This window comes from Anolis carolinensis, unplaced genomic scaffold (assembly GCF_035594765.1).
Source record: "Anolis carolinensis isolate JA03-04 unplaced genomic scaffold, rAnoCar3.1.pri scaffold_29, whole genome shotgun sequence".
In the NCBI taxonomy this organism is placed as follows: Eukaryota; Metazoa; Chordata; class Lepidosauria; order Squamata; family Dactyloidae; genus Anolis; species Anolis carolinensis.
In genome coordinates, this window is record NW_026943838.1 from 496007 (window position 1) to 522097 (window position 26091).

Consider the following 26091-nt stretch of genomic DNA (forward strand, 5'->3'; position numbering starts at 1 on the left):
AAAACTTCTGTCGCCTGCCTTCAACCTCCTGGTTGACTTCAATTCTTTGTTGGGGCTCAGACTGGAAATTTGGTGTTCGAAACACTGTTAGGCCGGCAAGTTGAAAACACTAAATTCCTGCAACACCCCTGGTAGGTAGGCATGCAAACTCAGTCCTCTCACGGCCTCCTCCAGCTACTGTCTTATAGGCAAGTAGTTGATCCCAATCCCAAAAACATTACGAGTCCTGGTCCCAGTTTCACAGCCTCTGGCCTTGTAAAGTAGCTCATCCCTTTGAATAAACACCCTTGAGTTCTGACTTTCATCCAAAGTGCTTGGAGGTTTTATTCTTGATTTATTCACTACTTAATATAAAAGATACAAACACAATAAGAATGAGGAAGAGCTGTTGGAGAGTGGCCTAGGCTGCCTCAGAGTGTGGTGGAGTCTCCTTCTCTGGAGGCTTCTCTGCAGAGGCTATCTATCGGGAGTGCTTTGATTGTGCCTTCCTGCATGGCAGGGGCAGGACTGGGTGGCCCTTGGGGGTCTCTTCCGGCTCTAGGGTCCTAGGAGTCCATTCCAGGAGGAGGCAACACGGGGTCTCATGGATACGCCTTTCCTCTTCCGTCCACCTCTCATCCTGACCACGGCCAACCCTTTTGGGATCCAACGTTTCCCGTCTTTCCTTCACATTCTGCCTCGGGAAGAGAAGAGGAAGGGGAGGGAGGGAGATCTCCCCTCTTCATTTGCCCCCCAGCCTCCCCCCCCCATCTCAAAGGGACCCCTTCCTTCCTTCCCCAGACACCCCTTCGTGTGCGCAGGCTGAGCCTCCAAGGGGAGAGGAGTGTGCGTGTTGGTGTGTTGCGGAGAGGAAGGAAGAGCGGAAGTGGGAGGAGGGTGTGGCCGGAGGGAGAAGCTCTTCCTCTCTGGGCAGCCAGTCCTCCGGACAGGGAGGGGCCTTGGGGAGAACTCCCGCCCACCACGCGGCCCCCCAGTTAGGAGGTCTCCCCATGCCTGCCCTGGGATCACCACCTCTGATTCTTAACCCTTCAGAGTACTGAGCTGTGAACACGTGTCTATTGAGAACTGTATCATTGCACACTGGAGGTATGTGTCACGCATTCCTGTCTATCACATCTCTTTCTACCTGACAGTCAGGGGCTCCTATTAACCCCCAAAAAATCATTCCGTGGCCTATTCCTTCCTTCCTGCCGAGGGAAAATCCCTTCCTTCTTTCCTCCAAGACAAACAAATTACAAATATTTTTATTAATTTTTTTTTCATACATCCCTTGTTTTACAGTAGCCACAAAATATTCACTACAATCTACAATACATTAACATGTGACACCTACTGTTATTTTCACGCTTATACATATTTTCTTACCCTCACCACCGTGTTCCCTCCTCCCAAGCCACTTCTTTTATCATCTGTCCAAAATTTCATTTCATTTCCTCTTCTGGAGGTAATTTTCCCTCTTTTTTTTGGAATCCCCTTCCAATACATTTTCTCCAGACATCATCACAATCACTTTGTTTCCAGATCCCTCTTTTAACTTTCAATTTGCATGTCAACCTATCATTTCTTGCCAGTTTCCATATTTCCTTATACCATTCTTCTATCTGTATATTTATTTCCTTTTTCCAATTCTTTGCTATAAGCACTCTTGCAAGGTTTAATAAGTTTGTTATCACATCTTTGTCCTCCTTTTTCAACTGTTTATTATTATATAATAAATCTAAGCTAAGACTTCTTTCTACTTCAATGTTCATTGTGTCTTCTATCCCCTAAATACCTTTCCCCAGAAATTATTTACATATTGACACTGCCACCACATATGTATGTACGTTCCCGATTCTTGGCATCCCCTCCAGCAATTTTTGGGTAGTTTTTATTTATATTTGCTATTCTTATTGGTGTTCAGTACCATTTCCATATCAACAGATAACTTTCTTTAACTCATATTGATATTTTTTTTTCAAATGTCTTTGTCCCCATCGTGACCACTGTTTCATTGATTTTCATTCTTAGATCTTCTTCCCAAATCTCCTTGTTCTTTGCTTTCCCTTTGTTTATTTCAATTAATATTTTATATATATTTACTGGTTATTCCTTTCACATTTTTATGTTCCTCTCTATCCCTTCCATTTTGTATTGTTTGTTCAAATTGATTAAGCTTACTTCTATGTTTATTATTCTTTACCCAATTTTTGAACCATTGAATACAAGGGAACCATATCAATTTTATTTCTCTAAATTCTTCCATAATCCTTTCCCTCTTCATTTCAAACTCTCCGCTTTCCAGATTCTCCGTCTTCATTCCAACCTTTGTCCAATCCCGTTTAAGTTTTTTCCCCAAAGTTTGCCCATGCCTGATATAGAAGCATCCTATTCTTCTCCAGACATGCCAACCATTTATTTATGTAGTATGTGAGAAAATCCTGGGCACTTTTCCCTTTAAGATTAAAAGTTGCATTTAGATAGGCATGGGCAAGCCTTGGCCCTCCAGGTGTTTTGGACTTCAACTCGACTCCCACAATTCCTAACAGCCTACTGGCTGGGTTGCTGTGAGTTCTCCGGGCTGCCTGGCCATGTCTCAGAAGCATTCTCTCCTGACGCTTCGCCCACATCTATGGCAGGCATCCTCAGAGGTTGTGAGGTCTGTTGGAAAACTAGGCAAGTGAGGTTTATCTATCTGTGGAATCATGTCCAGGATGGGAAAAAGAACTCTTGTCTGTTGGAGACAAGTGTGGATGTTGCAATTGGTCACCTTGATTAGCACTGAATAGCCTTGCAGCTTCAAAACCTGGCTGTTTCCTGTCTGGGTAAATCCTTTGCTGGGAGGTGTTAGCTGACCCTGATTGTCTCCTGTCTGGAATTCCCATTTCTGAGTGTTGTTCTTTATTTACTGTCCTGATTTTCGTTTTTTTAAAAAAATACTGGGAGCCAGATTTTGTTCATTTTCATGGTTTCCTCCTCTCTGTTGAAATTGTCCACCTGCTTCTTGTGGATTTCAATGGCTTCTCTGTGTCGTCTGACATGGTGGTTGTGAGAGTGGTCCAGCATTTCTGTGTTCTCAAATACTGGCCAAATAAGGAAGCTGCCCAAATACCGGGTCCTTTGGGAATTGTTGTAGTTGAAGTCCAAAACACCTGGAGGGCCAAAGTTTGCCCATGCCTGATTTGGATCCATCTCAGAAAAGGTTATATTCGCCAAGCCCTTTGGGCACAACCTTGAAAATATCTGGCTGTAGTGCAAAATGTGCTCAACTGTTGGGTTTTGGAAGCTGCACAAGATGGCTTTAAGGCAATTTCTGCCCCCTCAGCCAAAACATATATAGTAAGCTGAAAATAATGTCTTAATCATGCATCCATCTCAATAGCAGGTTGTGATTATTATTGATCCATCTCAATAGCAGGTTGTGCAAACAGGCCTTGTTCCATCTACAACAAGCGAGGCAACTGGCACCCTATCTATCTGATGAGGCTCTGGCAACAGTCATCCATGCCACGGTCACGTCTAGGCTGGACTATTGCAACGCCCTGTATGTTGGCCTTCCGATGTCCACGACCCGAAAGCTCCGTATCGTGCAGAATGCGGCAGCCAGGCTACTCACAAGGACACCCATGAAATGCCACATCACACCAGGGCTGCAGCATCTGTATTGGCTTCCAACTGATTACCGTGGTCTATATAAAATACTAGTCCTGACCTTCAAAACTCTTTACGGCCAGGGCCCATCGTATCTTAGGGACCGTCTCTCCTTCTCCCATCATCGGAGGTCACAACGACCATCCCAACGAGACTTACTTTATGTACCGGGTCCTAGAGAAGTGCACTTGGAAAGGACCAGGCGCAGAGCTTTTTCTGTTTCTGCCCCTGCCTTATGGAATGCCTTGCCGCCCTAGATGAGAGCCATGCGGGAGTTAGGGCCTTTTACCCTTGCACTCAAGACCTGGCTCTTTACTAGAGCTTTTAATCTATTTTAATTTTTTTAAATCAATATTTGTATGTATGTATTTTTATCCTTTACAATTTTATCTTGTAAATCGCCTAGAGCATCGTGGATGGAGGGCGATTAATAAGTAATTCAATGATGATGATGATGATGATGATGATGATGGGAAATAATAATAATAATAATAATAATAATAATAATAATAATAATAATAATAATAATTTTATTCTTATACCCCGCCCCATCTCCCCGAAGGGACTAGGGGCAGCTTACATGGGGCAAAGCCTGGTCAGGAAAGTGCAGCATAGAGCAGACATGGGCAAACTTCAGCCCTCCAGGTATTTTATAATAGTAATAATTTATTTCTAACCCACCCTCTTTCTCTGAAAGGTCTCAAGGCGGCTTCCAAATGCAAAGGCAAATATTCAATGCCATAGACCAGCGATCCAGGGGGGCGGTGATGGTACCTGTTAGGAGATGGGGGCGGGGCTAGGGGAGGGGCGGGGCCTTTTCCTAAGTGCGGAAGACAGGGCTGAGTCCCTGAGGTGCCTGTTAGGACACAGGGGGTGGGGCTGGAGGAGTGGGCGTGGCTTCTTCCAAAGAGCCTGAGACAGGGCTGAGCCTTTCCTGAGAGGCCTTTTAGGACTAAAGGGTGGAGCTAGGGGCGGGGCCTCCTCCCAAGAGCACGAGACAGGGCTGAGCCTCTGTATACCTCCCCTGAGGCACTTGTGAGAACACAGGGATGGGGTAGAGAGGTTCAGCCCCGTCAGGCACTTGGGAAGAGGCCCCGCCCTCTCCTCTAGCCCTGCCCCCTGCATCCAAGATAGGGACAGAAGCTCAGCCCTGCCTCAGAGCTTGTAACTCCACCCATCCCAGTCCTGGCCTCCCATTTGTGGCCCCACCTACCTCCCCCTCCCCCTCCCAGACCTGCATCTTGGACTAGGGGAGAGGCTCAGCCCCGCCCTCTTGAGCAAGAGCCACGCCCAGCCCTCTAAGCCACGCCCCTTTCCAGGGGGTGCTGAGTCATATTTTTTCAGGAAAGGGGGCAGTAAGCCAAATACGTTTGGGAACCACTGCCATAGACAATCATAAAAACACAACACAATAAAATAACAAATAAATCATAGTTAAAAGTGTGTATAAAATACTCCATGGGAAGGAGAAATGATTGAATATCAACTCCTACAATTTAGATTTCTCTGCCAAAGAATGACGGTACTATACCAAATCACAGCTCCCAAGGTTCTGTAGCAATGAGCCATCTTGGATATTGCAAGGGATACAGTAAGAAGGCCATCTTGGATATTGGGAAAGGAAAGAAGGAGCAGGGGAACATCTTGAAAGACAGTCTTTTTCAAAGTCTCTTTTTCATCCTGTTATAAATGGATCCCAATACTTCTAAAGTTATTGTTGATACCATGTGGTTTTTGTTGACCCTCCTTTCCCCCTTACAGACCTAGTTTACTGTTTTTCTTTGAAATATGGTAAAATTTCAAAAACATTTAACCTACTGATGCTTCAATTAATGTAATTTTATTGGTAACAACTTTTATTTTGAAATTTACCAGTAGCTGCTGCATTTCCCACTCTTGGCTTATACTCGAGTCAATACGTTTTCCCAGTTTTTTGTGGTAAAATTAGGCGCCTTGGCTTATATTCGGGTCGGCTTATATGGTAAATTGTCTATCTCAACAGATTCAATAATCTTCACCAGCTGATGTCATCACTCTTTGTCTTCTATTCTCTGTGCAATTTGTGAGCCAGACCACACAAATTGCTGTACATAACAGATAGAGAGCAAGTTCCTTCTTCTGTTCATTCTCCCATTTTTGTCTGCCTGGGACCCTTGCCTGGGGAAATATTTTACCAGAACTAGGAAACATAAAGGCAGTCTGCTCTACCTGTGTGTATGGGTTCTTTGATGGGAACGCAGATGTCTACTCTGACTGAAGCTCTTTCCACATTCCATGCATTTATGTGGTTTCTCCCCTGTGTGGATCCTTTGATGGGAACGCAGATGTGCACTCTGAGTGAAGCTCTTTCCACATTCCATGCATTTATGAGGCTTCTCCCCTGTATGGGTCCTTAGATGGGAGCGCAGATGTCCACTCTCACTGAAGCTCTTTCCACATTCCATGCATTTATGTGGCTTCTCCCCTGTATGGGTCCTTAGATGGGAGCGCAGATGTCCACTCTCACTGAAGCTCTTTCCACATTCCATGCATTTATGAGGCTTCTCCCCTGTATGGGTCCTTAGATGGGAGCGCAGATGTCCACTCTCACTGAAGCTCTTTCCACATTCCATGCATTTATGTGGCTTCTCCCCTGTGTGGGTCCTCTGATGGGATCGTAGATCTCCACTTTGACTGAAGCTCTTTCCACATTCCATGCATTTATGAGGCTTCTCCCCTGTGTGGGTCCTTTGATGGAGATGCAGATGTCCACTCTGACTGAAGCTCTTTCCACATTCCATGCATTTATGAGGCTTCTCCCCTGTATGGGTCCTTAGATGGACACGCAGACTGGCACTGTGACTGAAGCTCTTTCCACATTCCATGCATTTATGTGGCTTCTCCCCTGTATGGGTCCTTTGATGGGAACGCAGATTTCTACTCTCACTGAAGCTCTTTCCACATTCCATGCATTTATGTGGCTTCTCCCCTGTATGGGTCCTTTGATGGCTGCGCAGATTTCCACTCTCGCTGAAGCTCTTTCCACATTCCATGCATTTATGAGGCTTCTCCCCTGTATGGGTCCTTTGATGGGAGCGCAGATGTCCACTCTCACTGAAGCTCTTTCCACATTCCATGCATTTATGTGGCTTCTCCCCTGTGTGGATCCTTTGATGTAAACGCAGATTTCCACTTTGACTGAAGCTCTTTCCACATTCCATGCATTTATGAGGCTTCTCCCCTGTGTGGGTCCTTAGATGGGAGCGCAGATGTCCACTCTCACTGAAGCTCTTTCCACATTCTATACATTTATGAGGCTTCTCTCCTGTGTGAGTTTGTTGATGTTTAGTAAGAGAACTTCTCCCAATGAAACATTTTCCACAGTCCATACAATTATGTCGCTTCTCTCCTGTGTGTGATTTTGACAAGGAATGGAGATTTTCCATTCTGTTACATTTATGATTCAAATATCATGCCAGAAGTTCACAAATATGTTCTCCTGAAGAGGACAGGCTTCCCTCTTCTCAGTCTTTGTATTGTTGTAGTCTTCTTTTCACTTTACCAAGCCTCTCTTTTTAGAGTACAACCCTCCCTTTGAAATATAATTTCTCTTATTTTCTGTTCTTGTCAGTGCTGTGTACTTTCATTTCAGACCTAAGGCAATGGGCAAAACGTCCTTCACAAGGTTCATTCAGAGGATACCTGCCAGAAGAATGAGAGGACAATCTCATTAGGAATGGAGCAAAGAAAGATCTCACTGGACATGAAGAACAATAGCCTAGTGCTGTAGCAAATGCAGGGGATGAAGGGAGAAAGTTTGGTTCAACTCAGAAGAGCCAATTGCCAAACATAGAAAATTTCCTGCTCAGATACAAAGGGGATGGTGGTCCAAGATTCTGTGAATGAGATTTCTTGCACTGCAATGTGTTAAGTGTGTAATCCAACCTTTGTAAAGGAAGACCTCTAATAATATGGTCAGCACAGAAAGGGGCTTTGGTTGCAAAGCATTTCCTGTCTAGATCCCACTTCCTCACATCCCAACTCAGAATGTGAGTGACCACCTGTATGGACAGACCATCCCAAGTGATCAGTCTTGGGAGAACAATACTTTATTGTCTTGTGTAGATTTCTTCCAATTCAAGAAGAATATATTTCCCTGATCCTCTCTTTCCCTGCAGCCTCACGTTTCTAAAGCAAGGCACCTGGAGACATTGAGAGTACATTAGGCTGCAAAGTTCCTTGACGTATTGCATTCGTACAAAACCTATACCATAAAGGTATATAACCTCAGGCAAAACAAATGCAAAGAGAAAAACAATGGAGAATGCAAACTTCTACACTGAGACCACAAAGGTTAAGATAGGGATGCACAAGCACAGGGTGGAAGGCACTCAGCATGAGAGAGAGGAGATGGATGGATGGATGGACCCCAGAGTGAGTGGGAATCCTCCTGTCCTCCAGATGTTTCTGCACTCCAACTTCCATCAACCCTTCCTTCACAGAAACACATGGGATACAGGGGATTGCAGTCCAGCAATACCTGGGGTGGGGTGGGATACGTGATTCCTGCCCTGTTCTGCTCAATTCATCCCATTTTAGAACGGACATTGACAAAATTCAAAGAAAGGTAACAAGAATGGGAAAACATAAACATTGTAAAGGCAGGAAGTTTTAGATTTGTAAAACGTCTGCATTTGCTCAGGAGACCATATGGTGGCCAAAACTAAAATGATGTGCTAAAGACGAACTAAAATGGTGTGTCCAAACGTATCTCTCCCTATTAACCATCTCAGAGATTAAGATTGTCCGGAGAGGCCCCGCTCTCGATCCCACCCCCTCCCAGGCAGGACCGGTGGGGATGAGAGACAGGGCCTTCTTGGTGGTGACCCCTCGGTTATGAAACTCTCTCCCTAGGGAAATTAGATCAGCCCCCTCCCTTCTGACCTTCAAGGGGAAAGTCAAATCCTGGTTGTGGGACCAAGTGTTTCCACAATGATTCCCAATGCGACAATGATTTCTAAGTGCAACAACAAACAAAGCGAATGACAATTTGGAATAGCTCCTGGAATATAATAATAATAGTAATAATAATAATAATAATAATAATAATAATAATAATAATAATAATAAACTTTATTTTTATATCCCGCCCCATCTCCCCAAAGGGACCTGGGGGGGGGGGGCTCACAACAGGGACAAGTCCGAAACAACGACACAGCATATTTGACAAAAACTTTAAACATTTCAACGATGCACAAAATAAAATAATGGACAATACATTAAAATCCAAGTAGATAAAATCAGAGTAATTAAAAGCAAACCAGCGTAGACAGGTTTCATAAAGTGCTGTATCATGGAAATGAGTAACAGTGATAAAGTGCCATACACTTTTAAAACATAAAGAAGTATTCTGATGACAGCTCTATTGGGCCTATTCATTCAAACGCGCTCTGGAACAACCATGTTTTCAATTCCCGGCGGAAAATGGCCTGCCTCAGGAAGGAGCTAACCTGATCTCCTTAGGGAGAGAGTTCCAGAGCCGGGGGGCCACTGCCGAGAAGGCCCTCTCTCTCCCTCGTCCCCACCAGCCACATTTGAGACAAAGGCGGGAGCGAGAGGAGTGCCTCCCCGGATGATCTTAGGGTTCGCGTTGATTCGTAGGAGAGGAGGCGATCACGGAGATAGGCAGGTCCTGAACAGTTTAAGGCTTTATAGGTAATAACCTGCACCTTGAATTGGCCCTGGAAACTTATTGGTAGCCAGTGGAGCTATTTAAACAAAGGAGTTGACCGTTCTCTGTAACTAGCTCCCGTTATTAATCTGGCTGCTGATCTCTGAACCAACTGAAGTTTCTGAACCGTCTTCAAAGGCAGCCCCACATAGAGTGCATTGCAGTAATCCAACCTGGAGGTGACTAAGGCGTGGACCACGATGGCCAAGTCAGACTTCACGAGGTACGGTCGCAGCTGGCGCACAAGCTTTAACTGTGTGAAGGCCCTCCCGGCCACCGCTGACACCTGAGCATCAAGTGTCAGCGCTGAGTCCAGGAGGACCGCCAAGCTGCGGACCTGCGTCTTAAGGGGGAGTGCGACCCCGTCGAGCGCAGGTCGCACCCTATGCCCCGATTGGCCGCACGACTGACGTGGAGGACCTCTGTCTTGTCAGGATTAAGTTTCAGCTTATTCACCCTCATCCAGTCCATCACAGGGGCCAGACAGCAGTCAAGGATCTGAGGGGCTTCCTTGGAGTTTGGTGGAAAGGAGTAGTAGAATTGGGTGTCATCTGCATAGAGATGGCACCTAACTCCAAAACTCCGGATGGCCTCTCCCAGCGGTTTCATGTAGATGTTAAAAAGCATGGGAGACAGAATAGAACCTTGCGGGACCCCACAGGACAATGGCCAGGGGTCCGAGCAGGAGTCTCCCAGCTTCACCAACTGGGAACGGCCTTCCAGGAAGGAGCGGAGCCATTGCAAAGCAACGACCCCAATACCCATTCCAGAGAGCCTTCCCAGAAGGATACCATGGTCGATGGTATCGAAAGCCCGCTGAGATGTCCAAGAGACTCAACAGGGTCACACTCCACCTGTCAAGTTCTCTGCGGAGGTCATCCACCAAGGCGACCAAAGCCGTCTCCGTACCATGACCGGGTCTGAACCCAGACTGTGATGGATCCAGATAGTCGGTCTCTATCAAGAACCCCTGGAGCTGCGAGGCGACCACCCACTCCTGAACCTTGCACAAAAAGGGAAGGTTCAAAATTGGCCGGTAGTTGTTAAGAATTGACGGGTCAAGGGACACCTTTTTCAGAATCGGTTTAACCAATGCCTGCTTTAAGGTAGATGGGAAAATTCCCTGATCCAGTGAAGCGTTTTTTATCCACACGAACCAATTTGCCAACCCCCCACTGGCAAGTTTTATTACCCAAGATGGGCAAGGGTCTGAAGCACATGTGGTCACTCTCACAGCTCCAAGGATCCCCTCGACATCATCAGGGTGAACAATCTGAAACAAATCAATTAACACTGGACAAGCAGGTGCCTCGGTCACCTCCACAGATACTGCGTTAAGGCTGGTGTCTAAGTCAGAGCGTATCCGAGCGACTTTGTCTGCAAAGTGATGGGCAAACTCGCCACATCGAGTTGTCAGGTGGCAAAGGGCAGCCCCCCCGTCACAAGGGTGGAGGAGCTCCCCCACCACCTGAAACAACTCAGCTGGTCTGTTTGTTGCAGACGCAATGCGGGTAGTCGAGAAAACTATCCTGGCTGCCCGCAATGCTGCGGAGTAGGCCCTAAGAGAGGCTCTAGCCCGTGCTCGGTCAGATACTTCCTGAGATCTGCGCCAGATGCACTCCAGTCTCCGTCTCGTCCGCTTCATCACAGCCAGCTCCTCAGAAAACCAAGGAGCTGACCTGACTCTGTGAGATGATAGGGGACGTTCAGGGGCGATCGTGTCTACTGCCCTGGCCATCTCAATGTTATAGAGATCAACCAAGACTTCGACAGGATCACCAGCCACCAGCCAACAATGGCTTCAAACTACAGGAAATGAGGTTCCACTTGAACATCAGGAAGAACTTCCTCACTGTGAGAGCTGTTCGACAGTGGAACTCTCTCCCCGGGGCCGTGGTGGAGGCTCCTTCCTTGGAGGCTTTTAAGCAGAGGCTGGATGGCCATCTGTCGGGGGTGCTTTGAATGCGATTTCCTGCTTCTTGGCAGGGGGTTGGACTGGATGGCCCATGTGGTCTCTTCTAACTCTACTATTCTATGATTCTATGATTCTATGATGGGAAAATCCCCAAGAGACATCAGGAATCCATTTGGATCCATAAGTCTCCTGGGGCGGACCATCTTAATCGGTCCACCACCCCTGCAGAGGGTTTGATCTGTGGTTAGTCTAAAACTGACCAGATGATGATCAGTCCATGACAATGGAAGAATATTTTGCTCTTCCACACTGATTTTTCCTCCGTCCACAACAAAAACTAGGTCTAACGTGTCCTGCCTGATGAGTTGGTCCAGAAATCATTTTTGACAGGCCCATGGCCGTCATGGCAAACATGAAATCCTGTGCTGCGCCAGAAAGGATGGACTCCGCATGGATATTGAAGTCTCCCAGCACCACAAGGTGCTGAGGCTCCAACACCAAGCTGGAGACCACCTCGGCGAGCTCAGGCAGCGAGACTGCTGTGTCGCGGGGTGGTCGGTACACAAGCAGAATCCCCAACCTGTCCCGGTTTCCAACTCTCAGATAGACACAATCAAACCCAGAAGATTGTGGAACGGGGCACCTAGTCAGAGAGATGGAATCTCGATAGACCACCGCAACCCCACCTCCCCGCCCCCCAGACCTGGCTTTTTCATCCAGGATTAAATCCTGGATGGCAGTTGTTTTACCATTTACGGATCTGGCATTTAACAGAAGGAGCTTGAGTCCAGGGGGACCGTCATGTAGGCTAGCTGACCTATCTCTCCTCAGGGTCGCAAGGACTCTTGTGCGCTTCTCCTTGGGTTGATAGAACTGATCGCGCCCTCTCCTACCCCACACAACCCCGATAGTGTTCCCCGGGCTCTGGAACTCTCCCCGCTCCCCATGGAAGGGACTAGCAGATGCAAGGTCTGAGGAGGTTAGTCAGCTCTCTGATTCTAACGAACCAGTAAGGGTGTTACTAAAAAGAGAAGCTGATGGGAAAAATGTGTGTGTTGATTGCTGCGAGATGTCATTTTGAATGTTTGAAGTAAGTGGAGGGGAGCTATTCGTTGATGATAACCATAGAATGGGAGGGGTCTTTTCTTGTAAGGGAGTTGAGGCCTGTATTGGACTAACAGAATCTCTCACAGAGACTTCCTGTGATGGACCTGGTGGGCTTTTGGGACGGCTTACATTCCCAGTGCTTGGAGTGCCTAATTTGAGTCCTGGGATAAGGGGGCAAATAATTCGGTCTCTAACCACTCTTTCAATATAAATGTCCCAGATGTTTAATTGAGGTTTATGTGCCAGGATCTCTACAGGTAATAAAGCGTCCTCAAATGTTATTAAAAGGACTGAAGAGCGATCCTGGCTATGATAATCTCTACGGAGCCAATTGATGTTACTAATTTTGACCTCTGCAGGGCTTCTTCTTAAAATCTGCTCAAGGACCTCCTCACTGTTCTGTGAGAGCACCATCTGCCCCTGTTTAGTTGAAAATTGGAGCCAGCATATTGGGATGTAAGGACCATTGTTCTTGTAAAAGGTCAAATTGTTGGCCGTCTGAGGTGGGAGAATTTTCTTTAAGCTCTTCTTGTAGAAGGTCCTCAGAGGGCCTTAAAGCTGCTCCCTCTTGCCCATTCCCTTTTCCTCGTAGTTCCTCCCCTCCCAAACCACAGTTTAGCTGCACAACATCCTCCTTTCCCTGTCTATCCTCCCCACCTTGTCCCATCCTAACTCAAACCCAGGATTGGTTGTCTCTGATTGAATTTGAACCCCGCCCATCTTCTAGGTTCCATGAGCAGCATTCAGGTGTCGAACGTCTTAACATTAGTGAAATCCCCATAAAAAGAAGATCAAGTTTCTTAATCATAGAATCTAAATTTTGAAAAATAAAAGAAAACAATCTTCCTAATAACTCGCATAAATGAGTTAACTCCACATTCCTCAACTCTTCAAAATTATCCATGTTCCAAGTTCTTCTCACTCTGTTCTATCCCTCTATATATCTCTCTATCCCTCTCAATAACAATCCAGTCCGGTTCCAATTATTCCACTCTATTCCCAACTTCCTTCCTCATTCAGACCTTCCAGCCATACCCTTCCTTCAACAACTTCCACACACCCTCTTATCGACACACTTCACCCTCAATGTCCTTCCTAGGGTTATCCCATTTATGTTAACAAGGATTTCTTGGCCCCAATTTCCAGTCTGTATTATTGGCACTATCTTCGAATCAGTGATAATTAGTATATCCTATAAACTCTTATTCCCAACTCTGACCCCAAAATTCAATCTCTGATTACACAATATAATAAATTAAATGGTATAACATATAACAAATAATATATATAAAATTTTGATGTGAGAACTTCTCTCCTTCCTGCGAAGACAGCAATGGCAGCGGGTGGAAGCCCTAACAGGCAGTTTATATTAGCAACACCAATTCATAGGTCTTATTATTTGTTTGCAAAGTATCTTCCTAAGCCGATAGTCTCCTCAGTCAGCTACAATTGTGTCCACAAGATGGTGTTGAGCTCAGGTAAACAGTGCGTCCAAATGTCAAGCTGGCAACAAGGCCTTGCACCAGCCAATAATGAAGGTCCTTTAGGGAGATAGGCAATGTAGAAGATGGACAGCAAACCCCAATGCTGCCAACAGCGATGGTAAGCTGTAGTTCTTAAAGACCACGTCAAAATTCCTGCAATGGTGGACAATAGCGATGTTCCAGTGGTCACATTACCCCTACAGCAGCAAGGTGGAAACGCTGGAGGGTACCAGGGCAGTCAGGGCAACAAGGATGCGGAAACGAGGACAACTGAGCAGTCAGGGAATAACAGTAACTGTAGCGGATGGCGAATAGCAGCTGCAGTAACAAGAAGGCCTCCAGAAAAAATGGGTCTCTAACAACAGCAGCGGCAGCAGGAGTAGAAGTCTTTGAAGCCTTTTAAAAGCCTTTGAAGCAACTAGCGCTGATAATTAGGTGTTAATGGCTTGGGAAACAGCCAGCCCCAGATGAAGGGCCGCCTCAGATGGAAGGCTGGCTGCCACGAGTAAAACAGGCAGGCAGGCAGCATTAGGCAACACAGAGCGGCCAGCCACAGAGCAATGGTTGGCTCCGAGGAATTCAAAGATGTGGGAGCAGTGTAAACCCCCCTCCCAAGCCGGTCATTAACGATGGAGAGGTTGGAGACCAGCAGTGGCCCTGGTGACAAAAAGTAAGTTCCAAACAGCAGCAACAGCAGCAGCAGTTGTTTAATATAGAGAGGCAGAATGAGGGAGCGCATTCCAGCAGCCTGTTGTAATGGCTGCTGCAACAGCTCTCTACCTCTTTTCTCCCGATCTTCTCTTTTCCCCTTTCTTCTTGCTGAGCCACGCAAAATTAGCCCCCAGGGCCTCCTCCGAAACCCTGGATGACCAAACAAGCGCTCTAGCTGGCAAGGGTAGACTCAGATGGGAGGATTCGCTCGGATTGTGTTTTCTCTTACCAAGCTGCTGTATGGTTCCTGCTACCTCTCCGCCATCTTGCCTATTGTGTTTGGGATTATGTGATTTTAAGTCATGGTTTTAAGTGATATGTTTGAATTATGTGATTTTAAAGTATATGTTGTTGTGTTTTATATGTATTTAAGGCACTGAATTGTGCCTCTGTTGTGAGCCACCCCGAGTCCCCTCCAGGGTGAGAAGGGCGGAATATAAATGTAGCAAATAGATAAATAAGCAAACAAATGATGGCTGAAGAGGTAGGAGGGAAGCCATCAAGTTCCTTGCATCCACTACAGACCCCTCTTTGGCCTGGGAGCCCATCTGCAAGGCTTTTATTGAGGGTCATCTGCCAGTTGAGCTGAGACTGTGCCCAACTTAAAGCATCACGCAGGTACTTCATCCACACTTGCATTAGTCTGCCAAAGCAGTTGATCTACTCTGAACTCAAGAACAGGAAACATAATGTTGGTGGGCAAGAAAAGAGATTTAAAGATGGGCTTAAAGCCAACCTTAAAAACTGTAGCATAGACACTAGAACTGGGAAGCCCTGGCCCTTGAGCGCTCTAATTGAAGGTCAGCTGTGACCAGCAGTGCTGCGGAGTTCGAAGAGGCACAAATGGGCTTAAGGGAGAAACGTGCCAAGAGGAAGGCCCGTCAAGCCAACCCTGACCGGGACCGCCTTCCACCTGGAAACCGATGTCCTCACTGTGGGATCTACATGATCTACATGAAGAACAGGTCTCTTCAGCCATCTACGGACACACCCCCAAGATGGAAGACAATCATCCTCGAACTACGAGGGATTGCCTAAGAGGAAGCGTACAGGATGACTGGCTGGGCCCGCTTACTTAGAATCATAGAATAGTAGAGATGGAAGAGACCTCATGGGCCATCCAGTCCAACCCCCTGCCAAGAAGCAGGAAATCGCATTCAAAGCACCCCCGACAGATGGCCATCCAGCCTCTGCTTAAAAGCCTCCAAAGAAGGAGCCTCCACCACAATCACTGCCAAACAGCCCTTCTCACAGTGAGGAAGTTCGTCCTGATGTTCAGGTGGAATCTTGTTTCCTGTAGTTTGAAGCCATTGTTCCGCGTCCTAGTCTGCAGGGCAGCAGAAAACAAGCTTGCTCCCTCCTCCCTATGACTTCACATATTTGTACATGGCTACCATGTCTCCTCTCAGCCTTCCCTTCTGCAGGCTAAACATGCCCAGCTATTTAAGCCGCTCCCCATAGGGCTTGTTCTGCAGACAGTTAATCATTTTAGTTGCCCTCCTCTGGACGCTTTCCAGCTTGTCAACATCTCCCTTCAATTGCTGTGCCCAGAATGGGACACAGTGTGATTCCAGGTGTGGTCTGACCAAGGCAGAATAGAATAAGGGGAGCAGGACTTCCCTGGATCTAGACGCTATTCCCCTATTGATGCAGGCCAGAATCCCGTTGGCTTTTTTAGCAGCCGCATCACATTGTTGGCTCATGTTTGACTTGTTGTCCACAAGGACTCCAAGATCTTTTTCGCACACACTTCTGTCAAGCCAGGCGTCCCCCATTCTGTATCTTTGATTTCAATTTTTTTCTGCCGAAGTGAAGTATCTTGCATTTGTCCCTGTTGAACTTCATTTTGTTAGTTTCGGCCCATCTCTCTAGTCTGTGAAGATCATTTTGAATTCCGCTCCTGTCCTCTGGAATGTTACCTATCCCTCCCAGTTTTGGTGTCATCCGCAAACTTGATGATCGTGCCTTCTAACCCTTCGTCTAAGTCATTAAGAAAGATGTTGAACAGAACCGGGCCCAGGACGGAACCCTGTGGTACTCCACTCATCACTTCTTTCCAAGATGAAGACGCATTGGTGAGCACCCTTTGGGTTCGTTCGCTTAGCTAATTACAGATCCACCTAACCGTTGTTTTGTCTAGCCCACATTTTACTAGTTTGTTTGCCAGAAGGTCGTGGGGGACTTTGTCGAAGGCCTTACTGAAATCCAGGTAGGCTACATCCACAGCATTCCCTGTATCGACCCAACTCGTGACTCTATCGAAAAAAGAGATCAGATTAGTCTGGCATGACTTGTTTTTGGTAAATACATGTTGACTATTAGCAATGACTGCATTTGTTTCTAAGTGTTTGCAGACCCCTTCCTTAATGATCTTTTCCAGAATCTTGCCTGGTATCGACGTGAGGCTGACCGGACGGTAATTGTTTGGGTCGTTCTTTTTTCCCTTCTTGAAGATAGGGACCACATTCGCCCTCCTCCAATCTGCTGGGACTTCTCCTGTTCTCCAAGAACTCTCGAAGATAATTGCCAGTGGTTCTTCCGCTAACTTCCGCTAGTTCCTTCAATACTCTTGGATGTAGCTGATCTGGCCCTGGGGACTTGAATTCGTTTAGAGAGGCCAGGTGTTCCTGGACAACTTGTTTCCCTATTTGGGGTTGGATTTCCCCCAATCCTTCGTCCATTCCATGTTGCTGAGATTGAAGATGGCTTTGTTTTTGTGAGAAGACCGAGGCAAAGAAGGCATTGAGCAGTTCTGCCTTTTCCCTGTCCCTTGTCACCATCACCCCATCTTCTCCTCACAGAGGCCCTATCGCCTCCTAGTTCTTCCTTTTTCTACCAACGTAAGCAAAAAAGCCTTTTTTGTTGTTTTTAATGCTTATTTTGCGCTTTAGCCTTGCAAACCTTTTCCTTACAGGAGTTGGCTATACATTTGAATTCTTCTTTGGTGATTTCTCCCCTTTCCACTTCTTGTGCATGTCTCTTTTGAGTCTTAGCCTGGTTAGAAGTTCTCTGGACATCCATTCTGGCTTCTTCGCACTTGTCTTATTTTTTTTCTTTATTGGCACTGTTTGCATTTGCGCCTTGAGTATTTCACTTTTAAAAAACTTCCATCCATCCTTAACTCCCTTGTCTTTTAATACTGGTGTCCATGGAATGCTGCTCAGTATTTCCTTCATTTTTTGGAAGTCAGCTCTCTTAAAGTCCAGAATGCGTGTTTGACTTGTCTTAGTTTCAGCTTTCCTTTGTATTGCAAACTGCAGGAGCACATGGTCACGTGCCCCGAAAGATCCGACCACTTCAACTGTATTGATCAGGTCTTCCACGTTTGTTAAGATGAGATCAAGAGGAGCCAATCCCCTTGTTGCCTCTTCTACCTTCTGGACCATAAAATTGTCTGCAAGGCAAGTGAGGAATTTGTTGGACTTTGTACTCTTGGCCAAGTTTGTTTTCCAGCAGATATCAGGATAGTCGAAATCACCCATGACTACTATATCTCTTTGTGCCTGTTTAGTCAGCTGTTGACAGAAGGCTTCATCAAGTCCTTCATCCTGACTAAGGGCGAAGCATGCCAAGAGGAAGCCGTGTCAAGCCAACCCTGACCGGGACTGCCTTCCAACTGGAAACTGATGTCCTCACTGCGGGAGAATATGCGGATCAGGAATAGGTCTCTTCAGCCACTTACGGACAAATCCTCATGACACCAGAATGAGGGGACTATCCTCCTCGGCCTACGAGGGATCACCTAAGTAAGTAACCTCTTCCCCCCTTCAAGAGGAACTCTCCAGAAAAGCCTCCTTTGGGGCCCCTCCCAAATGCCTCTTCAAGGCCTCCCTCCTCAATGGGTTTCTTGAGGCATGAAATGGGGAGGAATAGAATTTGAATTTTCCAATTGAGAGACAGGCTGATATACAGAAGACGCTTTACTCACTCTGAGCCTCTCTCCTGTTTCAGGGGAAGATGGCTCCAACCTGCTGATCTCCGCCATTCCTTAGGTCATTAGAGAAAGGGTCCCTGGTCCTCCCTCCCTTTATGACACCAGTGATTCCCCTTTCCTGCCATGAAACCCCTCCCCAGGAGGGCCCCCCTGAGAGAGACCCCCACGGAGGGAGGGAGGAGGAGATCCCATCACAGGAGGAAGATCCCTCTTCTTCCACAAGGCAACTACTGCATCTCCCTGGAAGCCGACCGGTCTGCCTGCCCTCCTGCCTTACTCCCTTCTGAGGCCTGAACTGTTGGACCTTGTCATCCAAAATGGAAATCTCTTTGACAGACATGTGCAACTGAGTCTGGTCTCCTCTGCCTCACATTCAACTTGGGGAAATTGATGGAGACCAGGCCCCCATTTGCCCTCCAAAGAGTTCTTCTCCCGTGTTGCATAATTGATGCTCCCTGCCCACATGAAGCCTTCCTCCACCTGTTTCTTCCCCGTTGTTTTGCCCAAATATTCTTTTCAGACTTTATATTATGACATGTCTTACAGTCAAGTTACATGATCATGAAAGCACACAGCAATTATATAAAACAATTCTATACAGTGATACCTTGACTTAAGAGCTTAATTCGTTCTGTGTCTGAGCTCTTATTAATCCGTTTTGGCCCTAAAAAACCTTCCCAACTTTTTGTTACATGTTTCTCAATAAGTAAATGCACTTTATAAATAAGTAATAATGTATAAATGCACATTCAGATGGAACAATAAAAAAGAAAGAGCAAGTTTAAAATGGAAGAAGCACAAGGTTGTGGTAAGGAAGCACATCTGAGGCAACAAAAGGTGTGTAACACCAACACAAAGCCTGCAGATTCATAGGGAACAATAAAAAAGACACATCCACTTGAAAATGATCTAAGCACAAAGTGGTGGCAAGGAAGCAAAAGCACAAAGTGAAGAGGCAGAAGCATCATTTTCTTCATAAAGTACTAATTCCAGCCTCCCTCTCTCTCTTACTCTCTCTCCGTCTCTCTTCACAAAGCCGAACTTACCAGGAATAAAAACTACACAAAATAATCTAACCCAAAGTTCCTCAAAGCGGACAAGGGCAAAGCAGACAGCAATCTCCCAAAGCAGACAAAGAGGCACAAGGCTGCCTCTCCTCGAAGCCCTAAAGCCCTGTACTCTCGCGCTAGTGCTCCCTCTGCTATCTCAAAATGCTCTTTGCATGTCAAAGCGAAAACTGGGCCGAGGTTCACTCAAAATGCTCTTAAGTTAAGACACTCCTGAGTTGAGGTTGCACTGTATTTAGTAAAAAGTATCTTCTTATAGTTTATATGGTTTAAGACAGGGGTCCCCAAACTAAGGCACAGGGATCCCGCCACTCAGGCACAGGGGTCAGATCCTTCCCACCAAAGTCCTTTCCCAGGCCCACACTATAATCCTTCGGCTCACCCCACTACCACTGCTGCCATTCACAGCCCTGCTGCTACCGCCACCCCTGCTTGCTCTTTACCTCTGCTTTGCTTTCCTCTTTATCTCCCTCCAAAATAGAGGAATCCTCCACACCGCCTTCTTCCTCCTCAACTCTCCACTGCTTGTTTTCCTCTCTCTCGCCTCCCGCTCCCAAATGGAGGGAATCCTCTCCTCCCCATTCTCGCTCCCTCCAAAACGGAGAGAGGGAGGAGGCAAGGAGAAAAGGAACAAGTATTCAGAAAGCGTGGTGTAGTGCTTTGACTCTGGGACTCTGACTATGAACGCACTGGGTGACTTTAGGCAAGTCACACTCCCTCAGCCTCAGAGGAAGAAAATGTCAGAGCGCACGGTTTGGATAAACACACATGCAGCAGAAGATCAACGAAGAATCACTGGCACCAATAAAGAGGCTTAAGCCTGTCTGGCTATCTACAAAAAGATTTACTAACAAACGGAAAACTCTCAAGACAATATATTCAGAGAGGCAGAGAGCAGAGGGGGGAACAGATAACACAGCGAGCTATTTATAACCACCCCTGCTGTCTGATGCAATACACAGTTAACTCTTTACACCAGGGGTCCCCAAACTAAGGCCCGGGGGCCGGATGCGGCCCTCCGAGGTCATTTACCTGGCCCCCGCCCTCAGTTTTATAATATAATATATTGTATATACATATAAGATTGATAATAATATTATAATGTAATACAATATAACACTAATAATAATACCATATAATAATATTAATTATATATTCTATATTACATATAATATTACTAATAATATTACAGTATAGTGGTATAGTTCGATATAGTAATATATAATGCTAATATTGTGCTATGCTAATAATATAATATATTGTATGTACTAATAATTTGTAAGCCACTCTGAGTCCCCTTTGGGGTGAGAAGAGTGTGATACAAAATGTTTTTATTTTTAAATATTGTATTGTTCTTTCATTGTTGTTGTTGTTGTTGTTGTTGTTGTTGTTGTTTTTGCACTACAAATAAGACATATGCAGTGTGCATCGGAATTTGCTTGTATTTTTTTTTCAAATGATAATCCGGCCCCTCAACAGTCTGAAGGATTGTGGACCGGCCCTCATCTTAAAAAGTTTGAGGACCCCTGCTTTACACACTCGCATAGTGGACAGCAGACAGCATGATGCAATCTCCAGCTCACATTGCAACACTATAACTCAATGACATTTAAACAACTCTATATACAATCATTCCCACTTCAACAGAAAACGTCAAACTGCCTAGGATTCAATCTTAACAAGGAAATTGTCTGAAACAGTTGCCCTAGGGTTGCCCTAAACCTGAAACAACTTGAACAACAAACTATATTCCGAGTCCCGAACAGTCTGAGGACCATGAACTGACCCTCTGTTTAAAACCTATTTCTCTGGCACAAGGATTGTGTTCCATACATTTGGAGAGATGAAGGATCCATGTGTCTTTATAATGGAGAAGAGGAGACAGGAAGAGAAAATTATTTACTGTTTTATATCCCCCCCCTCCCTCACTCCCGCATAGAGGGACTCTGAGTGACAAACATATGGTTCCATTTGATGGCGTTTAACATTAAAAAAATATTCAAAATGCATAAAATAAATACATATAAACTCTCTCGTGCAGCACAGAAGTCAGTGGGCGGAAAAGGGAAACCTGGCTTTTCCAAAGGGATCATCCCAGTCTCATGAGGCCGAGAAGGGAGCAGCTGAGGCGAGGCCCACGTGACCTGCATCCCAGGATCCGAGCCCAGACCATCTCCTTTCACCCGGTTCAAGGCAGGTCACGTGGGGAGGGAGGGAGGGGGGAGGGAGGGGCAGGGCAGGCCCAGGAGAGGGCGGCGCATGCGCAGAGGCGCCGCCGTGGCCCCCAGAGCACCACAGGCCTCGGAGTGTCCCGCTCCCTCCCTCACAAAGGCCGGGCCGAAGGGGGGGGAGGGGCACGAAACGGGGGGGAAACGAGCCCCGCCCCCACTCACCTCTCCCTCCTTCTTCCCGCTCTCTCTCTCTCTCTCTCTCTCTCAACAAGGCCCCCCTTCGCCGCCGCCTCCTCCGGAAGTGAGCTCACAGGGAAAGACGTCGTCGGAGCCCCGCCCCCTCGCTGGACGTCCGCCCGGAAGGAAAATGGCGGCTGCGGGCAGGAAACCCATAGAAGGGCGGGGCTTCGCGGGAGTTGAACGGCACTGGAGCCTCAGAGAGAGAGAGAGAGAGAGAGACTCCTTTGTTTTCTCCACGACGCCCAGGACCCGCCAATGGGAATCCTCCTTCCTCTCCGGCGTCATCTGTCTCCGGGCACGATCTCCCCTGACCGTTTCCTCCGCCATTTTGCCACTAACGGTCATTCTACGGAACCACCAATGGGAATTCTCCTTCCTCTACTGCGTCATCTGTCTCCGGGCAGGATCTCCCCTGACCGTTTCCTCCATTTTTGCCACTAACGGTCATTCTACGGAACCACCAATGGGAATTCTCCTTCCTCTCCGGCGTCATCTGTCTCCGGGCAGGATTTCCCCTGACCGTTTCCTCCGCCATTTTGCCACTAACGGTCATTCTAGGGAACCGCCAATGGGAATCGGGCGTCACCAGTCTCCGAGCAGACCCGCCGGCGCCTTCCCGCCCCCCTCCCTCCCTCCCTCCCTCCGGCCGGCCTCTACTGCTGCTGCTGCCCAGTCCTGGCCGGTGAAGAGGCCAAACTCAGGCCCACAGGTTCCCTCTCTCTCTCTCTCTCTCTCTCTCTCCCGGTGAGTCTGGTTCCGAGGCCTCCTCCTCCCTCCCTCCCTCCCTCTCCGGCCCTCCCCCCGGGACACAGGCCACGACCCCCACCACGGTTCCAAGGGGGACAGGGAGACAGAGGGGTTCCCGTGGGTGTCTGGAGAAGAGGGATTGGGAGGGGATTCAGGAAGAAGGGCGGGAAATGGCCTCCACGAGAGGAGAGGAAATTGGGACAGAAGAGGAGGGAGAAAAGACATGGCTTTTGAGGGGGGGAGGGAATACAAGTAAATATAAAAGGGTGAAAATAACAGTGGATGCAAAAATGTATGGAATATTATGGGTCCACGGTATAACCAATGGTGTATATTTAAATATACAGTAGAGTCTCACTTATCCAACATAAACGGGCCGGCAGAACGTTGGATAAGCAAATATGTTGGATAACAAGGAGAGATTAAGGAGAAGCCTATTAAACACCAAGTTAGGTTATGATTTTACAAATTAAGCACCAAAACATCATGTTAGACAACAAATAGGACAGAAAAAGTAGTTCAATACGCAGTAATGCTACGTAGTAATTACTGTATTTACGAATTTAGCACCAAAATATCACGATGTATTGAAAACATTGACTACAAAAATGCGTTGGATAATCCAGAACATTGGATAAGCAAGTGTTGGATAAGTGAGACTCTACTGTATATATATTTTAAAAGAACTATATCAATGTCTACGGTGCAACTGATGAAGAGGACGGGGGTGGAGGGGGGAAGAGAAGCCTTGTTGTTGTTGTAGCGATTGCATCCATATCTTTAACCCAAGCCCTACTATTAGACACATGGCTTAAAATTTTGGAAGATCCAAATGTCCTCTGAGGCAGAAACAAACACAGAACCAGTAGTCTTGCCTTCCCACGCTACCCGGTCTCCTTCCCGCCTTCTTTTCCCGTTCTTTGCATGTATTTCATCTCATTATAACGACTGCCATATAGATCTAAAATATCCATTCCTTTTCTTAGTAAATTAGTATTGACTGGGTGATAATTCACTATGTTTGTTATCTTCTCTTCTTTTATTTAAATACTACACAAATATGTATTTGTATATATGTGTGTCGCTCTAAAATATCAAATTAACAAGGCTTGCAACCTTTTATATTCTAATCAAAGAGTGTTGATAGGTCAATTATTCAAAGTCTCTTGAATAAAGAGTTTAGAGATAGTACAAAATGTAACTGTATACTATTAATAATATTTTAGTCAACAGATCCTGCCGTGGTCATCTTCCTTTGCTTCTTTATGAATTCAATGAAGGGTTTCCATTCTTCTTGAAGTTTCTGTGTATTTGTTTGTTGTACAGCTAAAGTTAGTTTGTCCTTTTTGGCCATTTCGAAACCTTTTGTCGTCCAGTTTTCTGGTGTTGGCATGTCTTCTTGTTTCCATAGTTTTGCGTATTCAGTTCTTGCTTCTGTTGTCATATAAAGAAAGAGTCTTTCTTGATGGTTCCCGGTAGAAAAGGTTCTGGTCTTAATAGGATTTTTTACTCTAGAATAGTTTCCATGTCTCTGTGGATTTTTATTCAGAATTTCGTTAGCTTTTGGGCAAGTCCCAACATGTGTGTGTGTGTCTGTATTTGAGAGTTTTTCTGGAGTTTTGTACCATCTATGTATCATTTTGTTGAAATTTTATTTAATTGTGTGACTCCTTGTAAATTTTCGTCATTTTTACCAGAGCTCTTCCCATTCTCAAGTCCAAACCGGGTCTGTCATCATACCTTGGATCATACAGTTGTCATTTCTGCTGCTAGTATTGCTCAAAAGCCTGGTCCCACAACCTTTCTGCCTTTCTTTCACAGAGGAAATGTGGTTTTGGGCCGAGAATCTTGGAGTAGAGCCTGTGGAGGGATTTCTTTCCCTTGAAAGAAAGAAGAGGGAGGAAAAACATCTTGGATACGGTTGGGTTCTTCACCAGAGTGGTTCCAACATGGAGAGACCCAACTCACGTGGGCCTGAAGCAGGACCTGGGGGCAGTGGGGAATCCTGGGAAAGAACCAGACATGAGTCCCTGAGTGTGGACCTTGACAGCTCGGACACACAGCGCCAGCGCTTCAGGCAATCCTCCTACCAAGAGGGTGAAGGACCCAGAGGAGTTTGCAGTCGTCTCCACGATCTGTGCCGCCAGTGGCTGAAGCCAGAGCAGCACACCAAGGCCGAGGTGCTGGACCTGGTGACCCTGGAGCAGTTCCTGAGCATCCTGCCCCCAGAGATGGGGAGCTGGGTCCGAGAGTGTGGGGCAGAGACCTGTTCCCAGGCGGTGGCCCTGGCGGAAGGCTTCCTCCTGAGTCGGGCCGAGGACAAGGAGCAGGAAGGACAGGTGAGAGCATTCCCTCTGGGTTTCACTAACCTGGGGACTGATGGACAGGTTGAACGTACATCCTGCCTTTCTTCCAAGATGGGACCAATGTGGGGGATAAGCAAAGCCCTGCTCCCTCGGCCTCTTTCCCCACCTGCTCTGCCCCTCCATCTCTACCCTCAGCTTGGTTGATGCTCTGCTCAAGATAGAACATGGACAATGATGGGAGGGGGAGGGGGGCATTGGTTCCAAACTAGGTTCCCATCTCAGAGTTATTCTTTCCAAAAAGGTCTAGAGGTCTGTGATATTTCTGAACTTTTTCCAAACTCCTTCTGGAACGCTCTGTGCTCTTCCAGGCCCATAATAATAACTCCATGGAAGTCCCTGCACCAGAGGAATCTCCACCAGACACCACCCAGAGTCTCAGGCAGAAGGAGCTGAAGCGGGAAGGAGACGGGGCTGCCGCCTTGCAGGGTGAGAAGGAACTCTCCCGTGAGTTTTGGGGTTTTGTGCTTCAGGGGGATGATAAATAAATTAAATTATTGTTGGACTTGTTGTTGTTGTTATATGTACGCATTGGGTTGCTAACAGTGTGATTTCAGTTTGATTTGTAGTTTTCTTTCTTGTGATAGGACTGAAAATGCAGCCCTTCAGTGTCTTCCCAGGTGGGACCCTAAGCGAAGATGAGTCTTGAAACTGAGCTGGAAGACAAACAGACAGCAAAGAATCACTTTAGTCAATTGAAACACCAAGCCCAGTGCTAGTTTCAGTTGAACATTCTCACAGCAGGGCTTGCGAGATCAAGTCCTAAACCCTCACATTGTACATCTTCTTGGGCTGTTGAATGCGCCTGTGTTCTTAGGGCCGTGATAGGACTGAAAATGCAGCCCTTCAGTGTCTTCCCAGGTGGGACCCTAAGCGAAGATGAGTCTTGAAACTGAGCTGGAAGACAAACAGACAGCAAAGAATCACTTTAGTCAATTGAAACACCAAGCCCAGTGCTAGTTTCAGTTGAACATTCTCACAGCAGGGCTTGCGAGATCAAGTCCTAAACCCT

At 46.6% G+C, this 26091-nt stretch overlaps 2 protein-coding genes across 2 annotated transcripts; one reads left to right on the forward strand and one right to left on the reverse strand.

The window, feature by feature from the left end:
- Window positions 1-1226: 1226 nt before the first annotated feature.
- On the reverse strand, window positions 1227-22031 carry LOC103281413 (zinc finger and SCAN domain-containing protein 2). Its single transcript, XM_062966772.1, has 2 exons — window positions 21952-22031; window positions 1227-7311 (listed from the first exon to the last, which is right to left on the reverse strand). Exon 2 carries the CDS (start codon window positions 7053-7055, stop codon window positions 5835-5837), a length of 1221 nt encoding a protein of 406 aa, XP_062822842.1. The 5' UTR covers window positions 7056-7311; window positions 21952-22031; the 3' UTR covers window positions 1227-5834.
- Window positions 22032-24542: 2511 nt separating this feature from the next.
- On the forward strand, window positions 24543-25728 carry LOC134294909 (zinc finger and SCAN domain-containing protein 18-like). Its single transcript, XM_062966749.1, has 2 exons — window positions 24543-25155; window positions 25667-25728. Exons 1-2 carry the CDS (start codon window positions 24543-24545, stop codon window positions 25726-25728), a joined length of 675 nt encoding a protein of 224 aa, XP_062822819.1.
- The last annotated feature ends 363 nt before the right edge of the window (window positions 25729-26091 follow it).

Bases quoted from the DNA above. Each gene is read 5' to 3' on its own strand.
- LOC103281413 (XM_062966772.1), bottom strand. From the start codon at position 7,055: ATGGAAAATCTCCATTCCTTGTCAAAATCACACACAGGAGAGAAGCGA.
- LOC134294909 (XM_062966749.1), top strand. From the start codon at position 24,543: ATGTGGTTTTGGGCCGAGAATCTTGGAGTAGAGCCTGTGGAGGGATTT. The intron at 25,156-25,666 runs GCAAAGCCCTGC...TTCTTGTGATAG, and splicing joins GGGACCAATGTGGGGGATAA to GACTGAAAATGCAGCCCTTC.